The 17,826-nt window shown below is 41.5% G+C and overlaps 1 protein-coding gene across 1 annotated transcript in view; it reads left to right on the forward strand.

Annotated features, from left to right (window-relative positions):
- The window catches only part of TTLL8 (tubulin tyrosine ligase like 8), a 46,188-nt gene extending 29,754 nt beyond the window's left edge, over positions 1–16,434 (forward strand). The window contains exons 9-14 of the mRNA XM_061582759.1: positions 2,044–2,224; positions 4,697–4,845; positions 6,525–6,771; positions 7,892–8,327; positions 9,123–9,594; positions 16,229–16,434. Of these exons, the coding sequence (XP_061438743.1) occupies positions 2,044–2,224; positions 4,697–4,845; positions 6,525–6,771; positions 7,892–8,327; positions 9,123–9,594; positions 16,229–16,434 (1,691 nt within the window). The remainder of the gene's footprint in view (positions 1–2,043; positions 2,225–4,696; positions 4,846–6,524; positions 6,772–7,891; positions 8,328–9,122; positions 9,595–16,228) is intronic.
- Positions 16,435–17,826: the final 1,392 nt, after the last annotated feature.

Raw genomic sequence — 17,826 nt, forward strand, 5'->3', positions numbered from 1 at the left:
TGTCCTCATACCTGATTCAGAATGGGAATCAGGGCTGGTCCTAGGATAAATAGTGTCCTGGGTGAGGAGTGCCTTTGGCATCCCCTTTCCCATGGCCAGCTTCGTAGGCCACCCAGAGGGTTTATGGGGCCCAGTGCAGATGTGATGTTGGCGGCCCTGCTGCTGCTCCCTGCAAGGACCCATGCATGTGTGCATAAAGTTGGGGGCCACATGTGAGAATTATTGCACATACGTGCTACATGTGAGAATTCTTGCCTGCAGCTCCTCATGGCCCTGGGATCAAGCAGAATGATGGATGTGCTTCATTTTTTCTTACATGGGGATAACGGAATAGAGATCAGGTTGTGCTTCTCCTGAATACCTCTTCCAAAGGCAGGATCCCTTGCTTTGTGGTGGCCTGGGGCAAACTGCTTCAGTTGTCCCTGCTCTCTGGGCAGCCCTGCAGCTTTGCAGTGTCACCAAGTTGTATGGCTTGTGCAGGACTGCAAAACCTAGCAGTGTAACAAACCCAGCTATTCCCAGGCTTTTCCCTATCAATGCTTCTGAAAAGGGCCCAGAGAAAGCTACCTCTTATTTGGTCCTCTGCTTTCAGTGTACTTCTGCTCCAGTTCTGTGATCCCAGTGAAATCTCTGTCATGTGGTGTGACTGGGTCTCAAAGGATGACTCTCAAGGAGTTGTAGACCTCATGGAGTTGTAGGCCTATATTCTTTATTACGTTCATCACAGACACAAAATGGATCCTACTGGAAGCTCTCCTGTCTGAGCTCCAAAAGTCCCTCCCCAGCTTTCACAGGTTTTACTTTTATATTGGGAGAAGTTCCTATCTTTTGGTAAGCATTCGTTCTTTTAGAATATCCATTGTTCTTATCATTAAAAATAATAAAGAAAAGTTATAAATAAAAAAGGTATCCAGATGACCTCTTACAATTTGCAGCTTTGTTTTATTTTTATTTATATAGTGCTTATAGTGGTTATAATATTTGAAGTGCTAAATGCTTGGTAATGTTGCCTCAGACTAAATCTGTATTCCACTGATTTTTACCTGTGCAAATGACATCAAAGTGGAAATTGAAATGGAAACATACTTTAAAGCTAATTGACAGAAGATCATTTTTGTAGTTAGTACCCAAACAACCTGTAGAACTTGAAAAAAAGGTTACAGGCACTTGTTTTTTGCCACCCTAGCTCACTGCAGACAGTATGTTAAAAAAACACAGCCACTGAGATCAGCTAGATGCCCCCCTCAGCTCAGCTAGATTACTCCCTCAGCTCAGCTAGGTTTTCCCTTCAGCTTAGGGAGGCGCACCCTTCCGCTCGGTGTCCCAGGTGACAGCCCAGCTTGCCCATCTCTAAGGCTGGCACTTCTGGGAATGCAGCACATGGGGAGTGGGGGGGTTGACACATTCTTTCCATTGGTTGCCCCCTGAAAAGTTCCTCCCCCAGCTACTATTTGCCCTAGAAGGTGCCATAATGGCAAATTGCACCTTTGAGGGGATTTTCTGGGCAGGAACACAGTTCAGGGAGAAGGATCATCCCTCCCCTCATGTGCCACAGTCCTGATTTGCATAGTCCCATCTTCCAGGACTGGTATTTACTTTTTTGAACTACAACTCCCACCAGCCCAATCTAGTGGCTATGCTGGCTGGGGCTGATGGGAGTTGTAGTTTAAAAAAGTAACTTTTCCAAGCTCTGAGAAAAACTAGCCTGAGATGATTAAATGGCAAATATGTTGTCTAGCCTGAGTCTCAGAGAGGGCTGTTTTCAGAAGCTGTCAGAATCATATCACTGTGGTTGCAGAATGTAATCTTCATTTGCTAATATGCTGTATGACAATTTCATTTTTGTTTTATGAAAGTATCTCAACGACGGGCTGTTCACATATTAAAGAACAGTTGAAAAGCATCATATTGTGCATTCTTTTTCAACTGCAGATACATGGCATGTCCCTAACATGGCCCTTACAGAGGAATCTGGGCTAGAGAAGTTTTTATCTGCAGAAAGAGTGCACATCACTGACAAATACTTTGCTTTGGGTTTCATAGATCCTGATGAAAAGAAAGTTAAGGAACTTCCTGGAGAACTAGTAGAAATGGCATGCAAAGTGTGTGAAACCTATCTTGAACAAATTGAACATGATGACATCGACTCAGACATAGACGGTCCTCCAGTACTTTCTGACAGAGAATGGAATCAATTAATTGAACAGTACTACTGTCTCATTCAGTAAGTGTTCACTTCTACATCTAAATGTGTTCTGATTCAACATGACCCTTGGTCTTGATTTCTTACTTTTCTTACCATCTGTTCTGAATCAATGTTCTTAGTGGCTTTACTCTTTCAATGTATGTTTCTGATTGAAAACAGAATTCTAATCTAGATTAACAATTGGGAATATCATTGCAGGAGGCATCCTAAAGCCAGCCTCTTTGCCTGCCTCCAGTTCCCAGGCATTCCAAGACAACTCTAAAACACACTCAAAGCACAAACCTCTGCTAGCCACCAGGAAGGGGGGGGGAGGGCTCTCCTGAAGGGTTTTAATGACAAAAGGATCTTCCTGACCCATTCATCAGTTGCTGGGCCCCTAATAGACCCATTAACAACCTGGTCACTCTATTAGCTTAACAAAAGAAACTCCAGCAGTGCGACCCCTCACCCCAAGTCACAGGATTCCAAATCAGAGGCTGGAAGGGGACTCACAGGGATCATCCATTCTATCCCCCCAACTCACAACAACCTGAAGCCCCTCTTCTTTCTCACTGGACTGTGTCAATGTCATGCTCTCTGTGTGTATAGAACAAAACAGACGTAATCTTTTTTAAAAAATATCTACAGTATTTTGAATCGATGATCTGAAAACATTTGGCCTTTTGATTGATGAATCAACAATCTGACCTGTTATAAGAGCTTCCTAAGATTTCTATGTGCTGGTAGCCCAGAATATGCCAGCAGAACATTCTGTCACCCTTCCATATGTGGGCAGAGATCCTCCTATAGGCTTCAGAATACAAGGATACAAAATTTCAGCATCAATCAAAAGGCCAAATGTTTTCAGATCATTGATTCAAAATACTGTAGATTTTTTTAAAAAAAAGAATAAAGATTATATGTCTGTTTAATTCTGTACACACAGGGAGCATGACATTGACACACAGTCCAGTGAGAAAGAAGAGGGGCTTCAGGTTGTTGTGAGTATGGGGGTTGGAATGGATGATCCCTGTGAGTCCCCTTCCAGCCTCTGATTTGGAATCCTGTGCCTTGGGGTGAGGGGCTGGCTCTGCTGGAGTTTTTTTTAAAACATTTTTTTAAAAAGGTTTAAAAACATCTTTTAAAAAAGCCTTAAAAACATATTAACAAGCAATTGTAACACAGAAGCAGACTGGGATAGGTCTCCAAAGGCTTGTTGAAAGAGGAAGGTCTTCAAAAGGCACCAAAAAGATAGCAGAGATGGTGCCTGCCTAATATTCAAGGGGAGGGAATTCCACAGGGTAGGTGCCGCCACACTAAAGGTCCGTTTCCTATATTGTGCAGAATGAACCTCCTGATAAGATGATATCTGCAGGAGGTCCTCACCTGCAGAGCGCAGTGATCAACTGGGTATATAAGGGGTAAGACGGTCTTTCAGGTATCCTGGTCCTGAGCTGTATAGGGCTTTGTACACCAAAACTAGAACCTTGAACTTGGCCCAGAAGCAAATCAGCAGCCAATGCAGTTCTTTCAGCAGCAGGGTGACATGTTGGTAATACCCTGCCCCAGTGAGCAGTCTCGCCACTGCATTTTGCACCAGCTGCAGATTCCGGACCAACCTCAAGGGCAACCTCGCATAGAGTGCATTACAGTAATCCAGCCTGGAGGTTACCAGTGCGTGGACAACAGTGGTCAGGCTATCCCAGTCCAGAAATGGTCGCAGGTGTCTTACTAGCCAAAGCTGGTAAAAGGCACACCTAGCCACTGAGGTCACCTGGGCCTCTAGCGACAAAGATGGATCCAGGAGCACCCCCAGACTATGGACCTGCTCTTTCAGAGGGAGTACGATCCCATCCAAAGCAGGCAACTGACCAATTATCCACACTCGGGAACCACCAACCCACAGAACCTCTGTCTTGCTAGGATTCAGACTCAGTTTATTGGCCCTCATCCAGCCCACCACTGAGTCCAGGCAGCTGTCCAGGGCTTGTACAGCCTCTCCTGATTCAGATTTTACAGAGAAATAGAGCTGGGTATCATCAGCATACTGCTGACACCTCCCCCAAAGCTCCTGACGGCTGCTCCCAACGGCTTCATATAGATGTTAAACAGCATGGGGGACAAGATGGTACCCTGTGGCACCCCACAGCACTGCTGCTGGAGGGGGCAAAAGACAGTCACCCAATGCTATTCTCAGAGAGCGACCCTGGAGATAGGATCAGAATCACTGTAAAACAGTGCCTCCAATACCCATCTTACCAGAGTCCTCCAGTGAAGTCAATGGCCTAGTAATTGGAACTGAAGGCAAATTCAGAAATTACTCCTGTTCTGGATAAAATAACCAAGACTGTTTGTGGCACTTTAAAGACTAAGAAAGTCTACAAGGTGTTGAAAGACTTTTTATCTTCCCCAAAAATATTGTACCTGAAATAACTACCCTTTTATTTGTAATTGCAGAAAGTGTTTATAAAATGTTTCTTAGATAATTTTAACATTTTTTGTTGTTTGCAGTGAGGGTGCAGTGATTTGTAATGCAGACAACTACTTCACTCAGTGTCAAAATATTTTGCACAGAATTATGCTAATAAACCCGCAACAAGATATTGATGGTCTCCACAACATCTGGATTATTAAACCTGGAGCAAAATCCCGTGGCAGAGGTAGGAATATTGTCCTTTGGGGGTACATACAGACAAAAACAATTCTATCATATTGTCCCAGGCATTAGGAGTAAATTAGTAACAACTCTTCAGTTTTATTGTTCTCACACTGTTGCTGTATTGGTTGTTTATTGACTGATTAATCTGAAATAAATTTCCCTTCTACATATCAAAAGCATCCATATGAGCTGTTGCAAATGTCTGCTTTACAGACAGCCATACAGTGAACTGGAAAAAGAATTCCATATTAATGAGTTTATAGAAATTATCTCCATCTACAGCTCCCATCATCCATGGTCACTGGCAATGTTGGCTGAGACTGATGGGAGCTGGAGTCCAATGACATCTGAAGGCCACTATGTTGGCTTCTCATACATGTGTACCTGCGTGCATGTGTGTGTGTTCCTCTGGGAGGAAGGGTGGGATATAAATTGAATGAATGGATGGATGAATGAATGAATGAATAAATAAATAAATAAATGTTGGTCAGGATCCAGACATGCTCATTCACTAATGTGCAGTGAGTTTTTGCATGTGCTTAGGTATGTTCACTATTTTTATTTCTGGTGACAGTCCCTCATGCCTCATTGGGTGTTTTTCTAGGGGCTTCATATTTGGGGTGGGGGAAGCTTTCTGAAGACACAGGAGACTGCTGCTAGGAGGGGACACCTGACGTGTGTGTGGAGAGTGGCATATAGCATTTTGAGTCCCAGCCTTAGAGCTGAGGGACAAAATGGCAGTGTCTTCCATTTAAGCATGCTGTCTTTCCTTCAGGTGGATTCTTGTCTTGTCAGTTTTAACACTTGATTCGTAAATAGCTAATGACAGCCTTTGTCAGTCCTATTCAAAGTAATGTGTATGAAAGTCTGAGTACAAGTCCCAAACTTTCTATTTGGGTTGAATATTCTGTGGGTAACTTTGGTGCAGCTTGTCTTCAAAACTGAGAGATCTGATTAGGCAACTGTGTCAACAGCATGTGGCCTTTGGGCTGTACATGGTATGCCAACCATGTATTGCAGCCTGGCAAGCGAATGAAAAATGCCCTGTTTTTAACCGGGCAAACAGATAAATGGGGACAATCAAACATGTTTCCATACATATCAAGCAGAATAATGGAACTTTCCCTTATTCAGGGTGTGACTCAAGAGTCATATTCTAATGTAGATTGGTAGACTAAACCTCAGACTTTTTGCATGCAAATGCTGGAAGATTCATGGCAGATAAAAGAAAGTACTTCTTCACGCACCACATAGTTAAGCTATGGAACTCGCTCCCAGAGGAGGCAGTGATAGCTACCAACTTGGAGGGCTTTAAAAGAGGATTAGATAAATTCATGGAGGATATCAAAAGCTGCTAGCCATTATGGCTATTTTCTGCCTCTACTGTCAGAGGCAGTAGGCTTCTGAATACCAGTTGCTGGAAACTGCAGGAGAGGAGAGTGCTCTTGCACTCCGATCCCGCTTGCAGGTTTCCGGAGGCCTCTGATTGGCCACTGTGAGAACAGGATGCTAGACTAGATGGGCTATTGGCCTGATCCAGCAGACTGTTCTGATGTTCTTATGCATGCAAATCATGTGCTATGCCATTTTACAGTCTTCCTAAAGCTACAGTCTCTCCCTTCATATTCCCATACATTAGTTTACATATGAACATAATTTTTCTCATGTCTTCTCTTCCAGAAATAGTATGCAAGAACCGACTGGATGATATATTGAAACTAGTTGAACCAACTGACCAGTTTCCAATAAAGGATCATAAGTGGGTGGTCCAAAAGTATATTGAGACCCCACTATTGCTATACGATGCAAAGTTTGATATTAGGCAGTGGTTTCTTGTGACAGACTGGAACCCCCTGACTTTATGGTTCTACAAAGAAAGCTATCTCAGATTTTCCACTCAGCGATTCTCCTTAGACAATCTGCACAGGTAACCAATGGTAAATTGTACTATAATACGTTACTGTGTGGCATATGTCCTAAGAGCACAGGTAACCAAGAGAAGAATAAATGTGTATGTGAAGAATGTATTGTTAATAAAGATCACTTGAAATTGTTATGAGAGAATCATGGGTGGCTTGCCTGATATGACACTGGTACTCCAGAACCATCAGAGCACCATGAACATGGTATGAGGCTGTTCTCATTTTAGCTTATTGCATAAAGTTGTTTTTAGTGATGACAGCTGTTTGTTGCACATGGCATTGTTTGTGACTGAATAAGAGGTAACATTTTAATCCCTTAGTCCTCAACCCCAACTGAGGCAAAGCTAAATATGTATAATTGCATTTGATCTTGTTCAATCACCTGAATCAGGAAATGAAACCTGTTTAGAGTCAACCAGGTTCAGGTCATATCCAATTCCTAACAGTGCTGGCCAAAGACACTTTGCTGCCTGAAGTGGAACCCTCATGGCACCCCACCTCCCCTACTAAGGCCAACACTTTAAAAAATCAGGTAACAATTCCTGCCTTCATCTGCACCCCCGCCCAATTTATTGCACTTTCTGAAGCGGATTGCTTCACCCTGTGCCATGGTAAGGCTGATTCTCTTGGCCAAAGTTCCTATTTTTTTTTAGTATTGGCTGGGGGTGAGTGGGTGGCGTAAAGTGTGCAAGTCACAAATCAACAACAAAACCAATAAGAAACTAATACAGAGGCCAGAGACTGAAGACAACCATCCTGTAGTCTTGTCAGGTACAATGCTTCCATTATGCCTCCATTTTATGTTACATCACTGAGTAATGTTAATGCATTTAGTGTCCTTCAATGGGACTCAATAGTACTTATCTCAAGATATTTAAAGGAAAAAGACGTATAGGATGGATCATGCTTGGAGGAGATCAATGGGGCTTAAGTTAGTCATGACTACCTTAAGTACCATTGATTTGGATAGGACTACTGTAAGCGTAACCAAGTCTAGATCCATATATCTTTAAGTGTAATGTTATTACACTTTTTCCTTGTATTTATTTTTACCAGCATGATTTGCACTGTACATTTCCCAGCTGCTTGTTTTATGAGAGTAATTCTTGTGTCCCACTTTCACAGCTCAATTCACCTTTGCAATAATTCCATCCAGAAGAACTACAAGAATGCACCAGACCGCAGCTCTCAATTGCCCCATCACAATATGTGGACAAGCAGCAAATTCCAAGAGTATTTGCAAAAGAGAGGCCTTGGCCATATCTGGCGCAATGTTATCTATCCATCCATGAAAAAAATATTAATCTATACAATGAAGATGGCTCAGGAACAGGTTGAACCTCGGAGGAGTAGTTTTGAACTCTATGGAGCAGATTTCATTCTTGGAAATGACTTTAAACCTTGGTTGATTGAAATCAACAGTAGTCCAACCATGTATCCTTCCACTCCAATAACGTCAGACCTATGTGCTCAGGTTCAAGAAGACACAATCAAGGTAGTGATTGACAGGAAGCTCGACAAAAACTGTGACATTGGACAATTTGAACTTCTGTGGAGACAGGCAAGAATTGTTTAATTTTGTTCTCTAATCAGCTGGGATTCAAAATGTTCAAATATTCAACTTGATTATATTTAGGTCCTCGTTTTGAAATGTAAATCTTCAAAAAATAATAGGGGAAGCCCCAGAATCTCCAGAAAAAGGGTCCAGAAGGCTCCTCCTCAAGATCTTGAGCTTCAGAAGGTTTGCACAGAAAATTGGCATTGCAGTATGAAGGTTTTGTACACCACTGCTGACATTCTACCTCTCCCTTCAGTGGTTGTGGTAGTGATGGCCAGGCCCTTTTAGGCTTGCTAACATGGTCTTAGTAAACAATTATATGTTGATGATATCATCACACCCATCAGCACATCAGACTTCATTGCAAACATAACAAGTGCCAGTGGAAGACTTTTCAGACCCTTTGTGGAAATTCATTGAAACTCTTGAATAACAGTTTGGGTATTCAACAGACACGTAAAAAAAACAGTCCAATTTATTTCTAGATGGGAACTGATAGGACTTTCTCATAGCTACTTAGGGTGGCCAGGTGAAAAAGAGGACAGGGCCCCTGCATCTTTAATACTTGTGTAGAAGAGGAAGTTTCAGCAGGTGAGCTTGCATGACAGACAACACTAACTGAAATTCCTTCTTCTGTGCAACTATTGAAGGTGCAGGAGTCAGGTCCTCTTTTTTTACCTGTACACCCTTTCACTGTTTCACTACATAATTGTGAGAACAAGCCATCTCTTACCTAATTTCCATTCTTATAAGAGAAAACTGCTGAAAATGATGGTTTTGTTTTGTTTTTCTCTATAGCCCATGTTGGATATGCCACCATTTAATCCTACAGACCTTTTTGTGGAAGGAATCAATGTTAAGAGATTGAAAAAGCACATAGTTGCAATCAGTAATTTTAATTTTCTTGAACCATTGCTGGGGGTAACACAATCTGCAACCAATCAAGAAATCAAAGGCGACTCAGTGGCACCTGTCAACGACAAGCAAAATGTAAAAGTAAAACATGGAAATAACGTTCCTTGCACTTTGCCAAAGACCCTCAAGAAGCTGCAAGAGAAAAGCCTTAAAGTAAAAAGCACACACAAAAAACCTGTCCACACCATAGACTTTCCTTGCATAGTTTATAGTCCTGAAGCAACATCTGTATCTGATAAAAAAAAGACGAAAGCAATTAAAGAGCCAAGCCATCAGATTGGAAATCAAGCTGTCACTACATCTCAAAAGCCACATGCACTAGATTGGGCATTACTTCAGCCCTCTAAAGATACAGGTAAAATGAAAAAAGTAAATATTTTATATATATATATCTTTATAATATAACACTTAGGGCTTATCCACATGGTGATTTACTATGTGTCTGGTGCTACTTGCATCCCATTTTAATTTGCATTTTTCACATGATGTTACTGGCAAACAGAAGCTAGCACAGTTTCCCCCCTGTAAATCCATACTAACCCAATCCGTTAATTCAAAAAGGGAAGGAAAAAAGTCTTCACTCTGTATCTCTAGGGCTTGCAGACACTTTGTTCCGATGCTTTTAGGTGGGTGTGTCAGTTCCCCTGTCCATGCCCACTCCCTCATCCTCCCTTTCATTTCATTTCCTGTGTGAAACTCCGCTTCTCTCTTCTGTTCTGTAAGCTTCTTTTATGTTGCTGCAATCAGTGCCTTTATCCCCCCCCCCACTTGTGCACAAGACTTCCAGGTAGAACAAACTGAGCATGCTCAGTTGCCAGGTAATGAGAGGGAGTGGGAATATTAAATTAGAGGGCATAGTCTTTAGGAAACTCTGTGATTGATGCTTCCCCTCAAGTGTGACTAGAAAACACCATGTTTGCAGCTGATTCCTTACTGTAGATGGTGCAAACAGAAAACGGAGGTAAAAACAGCATCTTTAGCACAAAGTTATGCTCCCATGTGGATAAGCCCTTATATATATATATATATATATATATATGATAAAATCAGTGTTACAAAAAATATTATTGTCAACTAACTAACGGATAAATTATTTGTTAAATAAGTAATTAGAACAAATTTTTGTTAAAATAAAAATATTTGGGAAAATCTCTTTGGGGGTGACTTTGAAGCTAAGCAGTTTAAGGAATATATACATTACAAACTTTTATTGGTTTTCTACCAGTGTAACTGTCCTCTCTTTCCTCAAATGATCCTGACAAAAGACTGGGAAGAATCTATGGATTTTTTAAATTTCAGAACTGGATGAAATTTGCAGGTGATCCTGAGGGTCACTGAAACTAGGGGGTGCTTAGGATTTGGATGAATCCTTAATTGAAGTGGGCTAGTTCAGACAGATCTTGGACTTGTCAGCGCTAAAGTATGATATTGCTGAAGCATCCCGAATCAAAGAGGGAGCCTCTAAAGTGATCTGGACTTTCTTTAAACATTTATTTATTTATTTATTTATTAGATGTATATCTCAACCTTCCTCCCAGCAGGAGCCCAGAGCAGCAAACAAAAGCACTAAAAATGCTCTAAAACATCATAAAAACTGACTTTAAAATATATTACAACAAATCATCTTTTAAAAACACATTAAAACAAAACATCTTTAAAAACATCATTTAAAAAAATCTTTAAAAACGTCTTAATGTGGAGACAATGTGTCTGCAAAAACTGAATCATTTCCCCTTAAGTTTGCCTTATAAGGAAAAACCTGGGGTGGGGTAGAGGGCTGACTGGGGAGGGGTTTGTGGCTGACAAGGTCTAGTGTTTAATCAGAGAGATTGATTTTACCAGGGCCCTCCAATCCCTGAACTTTAAGGAAGGGATACTGAAGTAATGTATCGCCTTGTTCTTGTCTGTTCTGCACGCTTTGCTAGTTCTGATAATCGTGCTGGTTTGGAAGGTACCTGTTTGGAATATCGTGGACATTTGAATCCTTCCTCTATGCTACATATCAACTTTAAAGGTGCCTAGGACAAAAACTCTTCAAGCTATTTGTCTGTAATTTGGCAGGTTTCTTACTTAAGGGCACCTTTCTCATGTTTGCTATTTTCATAAAAATAGTCCACAAAACTGTAGGAGATTTTTTTTTAAATCACTTAATCACCCCAAAATTGTAAAGGTTTCCCTTGTAGGAAAACCACTATCCTTCTGAAATTTTGCATGGTTCATCCCTTCAGAAGGGACTAACAAGCTTGCAAATGTCACGCAATCTTGCAAAATAAAAATAAAAGTTACAGACAATTCTTTAAAAAAACAAAACTTTATAAGATGCCCAGTACAAAAATACCTAAGCCTATTTGTTAGACTTTATTCATTCAGGAGGGGCTAATAGGCTTGCAAATGTCATCCAATTCTGTCTAAAGGAGAAGAAAAGTTATAGCCATGTTTTGATTTTCCGGTAATAATGAATAGGGGTACACAAAGTCTCGTCTTTCTACAGCGTGATTTGGACATAAACCAAAATGGGTAGCCTCTGAAATGCTTTAGACCAAATTGGGCTCTTTCCTAACACACCAAACTGGGATCCAAACTGAATCTTGTGGTTGGTGCATGCTCCTAAACAAATAAGTTTTTCATTGGCTGTTACATTCTTGAAATGATTTTCTTAGAGGCTCTGACAGTGTTGTTCTGAGCATGTCAACTGAGAAGTATTTCAGTGGGACTGCTCCCAGGAAAGTATGTATAGGGTTGCAGCCTAAAACTTCTCATCACATCAATAGCTTTGATCTCTCTTTTTATTAATAGATTTGTCTTTTTTTGTCATGGACCTTAGTTAATGCTACCAACTTGGTAGTTTTGTTGTATTTACCCTAACTGTCCACCCCCTCATAAATTAACCAATTAAGATTTTTAAATCAAGACATAGGTTTGTATTCAACTAAGTTCTACTCAGAGTGGACCCATTGAAATTAATGAATTTAAGTCAGTCATGTCTTATTTTCAATGTGTTTACTCTGAGTAGGACTAGCACTGTATACCACCCAGAAACACATATATTGTGATCCATTTGAGAGAATCAGAAGCTTTCATGTTGTCAGCTATAGAAACTGATATTTTGGGGACACCAAGGGAGCTTTATATCCTGTTAAACAATGATAAATGAGAATTCTATGCTCTTTTAAAAATATAAGAAGAGTCCTGCTAAATCAGGCTAAAGGTCTATCTACTTCAGCATCCTATGTTCACAGTGACCAACCAGATGCCTATGAGAAACCCACAAGCAGGACCTGAGTACAACAATGTTCTCCCCACTTGTAATTCCCAGCAACTGGAATTCAAAGAACCTAGCCATTGTGGTTAGTAGCCAGTGATAGCCTTATCCTCCATGAATTTATCTAATCTCTTGTAAAGTCATCCATGTTGGTCACCTTCACTACTTCTTGTGGGGGAAAAAATCATAGTTTAACTGTATATTACTAGTTTCTTCTGTCCTGAATCTTCCAACATTCAGTTTCATTGGATAACCCTGAGTTCTAGTAGTATGAAAGAGGGAGAAGAATGTCTCCCTATCCACTTTCTCCACACCATGCATAATTTTGTACACCTCTATCATATCTCCTTTTACTCCCTTTATTTCTAAATTAAAAAGCCCCAAATGTTGTAAACGTTCCTCATAGGTGAGTTGCTCCAACCCCTAGATTATTTTGGTTGACCTTTTCTGAACCTTTTCCATCTCTGTAATATCCTTTTTTGAGTTCAGGCAACTAAAACTGTATATACTCAGCATTTCAAGTGTGGTCTTGCCATAGTTTTTTTTTGTAACTCAGTTATACAATATTGGCAGTTTTACTTATTACTCCTTTCCTAATAATCCCTAACGTGGAATTCACCTTTTTCACAGCTGCTGTACACTGGGTTGACATCTTCATCAAGCTGTCTACTACAACCTCAAGGTCTCGTTGCTGGTCAGTCACCGCCAGTTCAGACCCCATTAGCATATATGTGAGATTAGGAAAAAAAATTGCCTCAGTGTGCATCACTTTACATTTTGAATTGCAGTTTCCATTTTACTGCCCATTCACCCAGTTTGGATAGATTGTTTTGGAGCTCCTCGCAATACCTTTGTGTTCATACCACCCTAAACAGATTGGCAACCTCACTGCTCACCCCTACCTCTAGGTAGCAAACTTGGCTACCTAACTGCTCATCCCTAATTCTAGATCATTTGTGAACAAGTTCAAAAGCATAGGTCCCAATAGTGATCTTTGGGGGGCTCCAGTTTCCACATTCCTCCATTGCGAGAATTATCTATTTATTCCTACTATTCATTTCCTGTTTCTTAACCAGTTCCTTACTCAGGAGTCTTTGAAATGGTAATTTATCAAAAGCTTTTTGAAAGTCTAAGTACACAGTGTTGACTGGATGACCTCTACCTATATGGTTGTTGACCCTCAAAGAACTCTCAGAGGTTAGTAAGACAGGGCTTACCCTTGCAGAAGCCATGCCTGTTCTGCTCAGCAAGATTTGTTCTTCTATATGCTTGGTAACTCGATCTTTGATAATGCTTTCCTTCAATTTTCATGGAACAGATGCTATGCTAACTGGCCTGTAATTTCCTGGATTCCTCCTGGATTCCTTTTTAAAGTGTGGCGTTACATCCGTCGCTTTCTAGCCCTCAGGTATAGAGGCTGATCTTACGGATACATTATTTATTTGTTAGAAGATCAGAATTTTGTATTTGAGTTCTTTAACAACTCTGTGGTAGATGCCATCCAGATCCAGTTTTTAATTAGACAATGAGGACTTTCTTGTCACCACTATTTGCCTCAGTTCCTCAGATTCCCTTTCTGTGAAGGTTCAGGCACAGGGACATACAAAGAATTCATTCAGCTTCTCTTCAAACTTCTTTTCCTCATTTAACAAACCTTTGACCCCTTTGTCATCCAAACAGAAGCAGCTTGGCTGATGGGGCAGAGCCATTATGTTAACTTCCCAGAAGATGGGTCGCTACTGCTTACTAGGAGGAAGAACGGGAGGGGTGAAGCTGTGGGGAGGTCAACATGGTGCAAATGCACCAGTAGGAGTGCTGGATTTGCTCTGCCAGTGCATTTGTACCATGCCAACCTTCCTGCCACCTCACCCCTCCCTGTCCTAGTAAGTGACAGTGCCCCACCTGCCAGGAAGCTAGTGTAGCAGCTGTGCCTCACCTGGTGAGCTTCTCTTGCATCCAAAGCCAGTTTCCTGCCACTAATGTATGTGTTATGAGCATGGGGGGGGGGCTGGAATGGATGATTTCTGTGGGTCACCTTTCCAGCCTCTGATTTGGAATCCTATGCCTGGGAGGCTGGCTCTGCTAGCCAGATGAATCTCCTTTGTTAATCAAATAGAGTGGCTAGGTAGTTAATGGTCCTATTTTGTTGCCCCGGCAACTGGTGAAAGGGGCTAGGAAGATCCTTTTTGTCATTTTAAACTCTACTGGAGGAGAGTCTCTCCCCCCACTCCTGGGCGGGCAGAAGTGTGTTTGGAACTGGAAGTGTGTGTTCTAGGGAACTAGGGCTGCAGGCGATAGGATGCCCCTGCACCTAGATGGAAAAGCTGGATATTAGACTGCTGATGCCTTGAACCCCTCCATCCTAAGCTCAGGTTGGAATGTGTGTACATAAATAAACCATATTTCATAAAGACACCGCAGTCTCCGCTGGCCTTCTTCCCAAAGGAAACCAAACCCTGGATGGGCGCAGGGACCCCCTGAAATCTCACCGCTCGGAGATTGGGGGAGGCGCGCAACAGTATGTTGGTTGTTGGTCTTGATGTTTTTAGCAAGTGCTCCTCAAATTCTTACTTTACCATCCTTTCTTGCCCACTTGCATTTCTTTTGCCCATGTTTGTGTTCAATTTTGTTCTTCTCATTCAGATGACTTCCATCTTCTAAAGGAAGCCTTTTTGCCTGTTATAGTGTCTTTTACTCTGCTGATTAACCACACTAGCATTCTCTTAGCCCTGATGGCACCTTTCCTGATCTTGGAATACATTCTAGCTGAGCTTCTATTATCTTGGTTTTGAGCAACCCAAGCATTTTGGAGACATGTTACTCTATTGACATTTCCTTTCAACTTCATTTTCACTAGTCCCCTTATTTTTGGGAAGTTTCATGTTTTGATTAAGTTGGATTTTCTTGGCAACTGTCCACTTACATATATGCTGAATTTGATAGCACTGTGGTCATTGTTCCCAATCAGCTCAACAACACTCACATCTCACAATAGGTTCACAATAGGATGATTTGTTCTGAACGGGACACTCCTCAGCTGTTCTCGGGTTTCCCCCTACAAGCTGGTCTGCTACCTTTTTATTGAAGGGCCAACAGTCAGGTCCCATCCAAGTCAAGTGGAGCCCATCCTTTTTTTACAGGCCCAGCGCAGACCCAGCTTGTTCCAAAATGTTCCCCAATGCCTAACAAATTCCCCTCCTGGAATCTGCACACTGAGATTATACAGCTCTGTCTGTCTAGCTGGGCCTGTGTGTGGAACCAGTAGCATTTCAAAGAAAGCTACATTGAAGGTCCTGGTTTCAGCCTCCAGTAATGCAGGACATGGCATCTTGTTTTGGTTCAGGGTCTATTTGTGAAAGAGAATAGGAGGCTGTTTAAACAGAAGCAAAGTGGGGCTGGGGAAAGAGTGAGAAATATTTTTGACTCATACAAAGGCCTGAATGTGAGGAGTGCCATCAACTGTGTTACGTGCATATTTCTGCAATGCGGTGTTAATGTTAAAGAGGCTAGTTATTAAGGTTGGAAAGCTGAAGGGAGTCCATTGTTGGCATCTAGGTGGAGCAGGCTTTTAAAATATTTTATTTAGAGGCCAAAATGCCATAGGACGGTCCTGACTAGTGCAAGCATAGTTTCTTTGTAGAATGTCTTGTAGAATCCCAGTAAAAGGGACATTGTAAACTATGCTGTTCAGTGTTGATGGGAGTTAATATCTGCTCTCTGTTTAAAGGTCTGCAGAACAAAAACAAGAAGACTCCATGCCTAATTTGTGGAGATGGTTTCCAGTCGGAGAAAGCTTGTAAACACTGCAACTCTTTTTGTGCAACTGTATTACAAGGAGGTTCATACTTACCTATGAGTCCATGTCCTCCTCCTGAAAAGATGACAAAGAACAGGCTGACAGTCCCATGTTATGGGCTTCCAAAATACTTTTGACTCTATTCAAAGTGCTTCGAGAAAGTGTTTTTTTAAAATCAGTTCCCCAAACCTAATACAGAGCCCAAGAACCTTCCTTCTATATAAAAGCAAAACGCAAACAAACAAACAAAATGCTGAAAGGCCCCATTTATTATCAAATATCTGCAGCCAATTCTGTGGCATTATCATCTGTGAAAATAATGGAAACTGTGGGCCAGAATTGCAAACTTCCATAGGACACCTTACCAGGAAATGTGGGAAACATTACCTGGATGTTTATTTTTAAATGGAAAAAGCTGCTTCCATAGTGGTGAATAGGATCAGAGAAGCAGTGCAAGGACAAGTTGCTGCCTGGAGCTTACCTTTATCCTAGCCACAGGACTAGATAGGTAATCAGAAACATGGACACGTTTTTAAGAATTTCCTAAGTGGTGAATAGACCTCCAGTAGTGATCAAAAGAAAGGGATTGTTCCCTTGACCCTTAGCTTCATCAGTCAAGTAATTTGGGCGGGAAAATACTCAAAACCCAGGCACCCAGCTGCCAGGGTTACACTGAGGGGGATACTGAAGGAGATGGTACGTTGTTGCTCAATCAAAATATGTGTGAAATCTGAGATTAAGGCTGTGAACACACTAGTCGCCAGAGCAAAGTGTTTCATTAATCGCACACGGAGGGGGAACAGGTTGATCTGCCAATCAGTTGTGCAATCTCTTTAAAGCTGAATTTAAAAAACCAAACAACCGCACTCAAGCTGCTCCTACCTGGTTTTACAGTAAAAAGGGGTGGGATTTGACTAGCATCGTGTGCCCCCATTTTGAGAAGAGAGGTGGTGGAGATGCACTGGAGCCAGCAGAACTGGGAATGTGACTGTGAAATATTTAGGATAGGAAAGAACTCATAACTTCCTTGCATCTGCTGGCACACTGAGCCTGCATCACATTTTCAAATCTGCAATCAGAACTCTGGTAAGACTCCTCCCTGAATTGGAAAGAGGAGTTGGGCAAGTAGAATAGACAGCTGAAAGGCTTTCATCTGGTTGAACATTTTGGTTTTCCATTCTCCTCCACAACAAACCTTGAAAGGCTGTGAGTTGAAAGATGGCAACCAAGGCTTGCTAGAGTGATGTATGGAGAGTGTAGACAAAGCATGCTGAAACCAAAAGGATGAGGCTAGCATCAACCACGCTATCTCCAAGCTACAAGGCCATTGTTTCAGGGGGATTTATCTTTGGCATCAAACTTTTTCCAGTCTACCCAGAGTGGTGGTAAGGCAATGACTTTTTTCTTGATCTTTCTCACAAACCAGATAGCTGCATTTTGTCACATAGAATGAGCCAGAGTTACAGATAATCACAGATCAATAGATAAAGAATACCAAATTACCTTTTTGCACTAATTAAGGACTAGGT

This window comes from Rhineura floridana, chromosome 8, assembly GCF_030035675.1.
Source record: "Rhineura floridana isolate rRhiFlo1 chromosome 8, rRhiFlo1.hap2, whole genome shotgun sequence".
NCBI classification, from domain to species: Eukaryota; Metazoa; Chordata; class Lepidosauria; order Squamata; family Rhineuridae; genus Rhineura; species Rhineura floridana.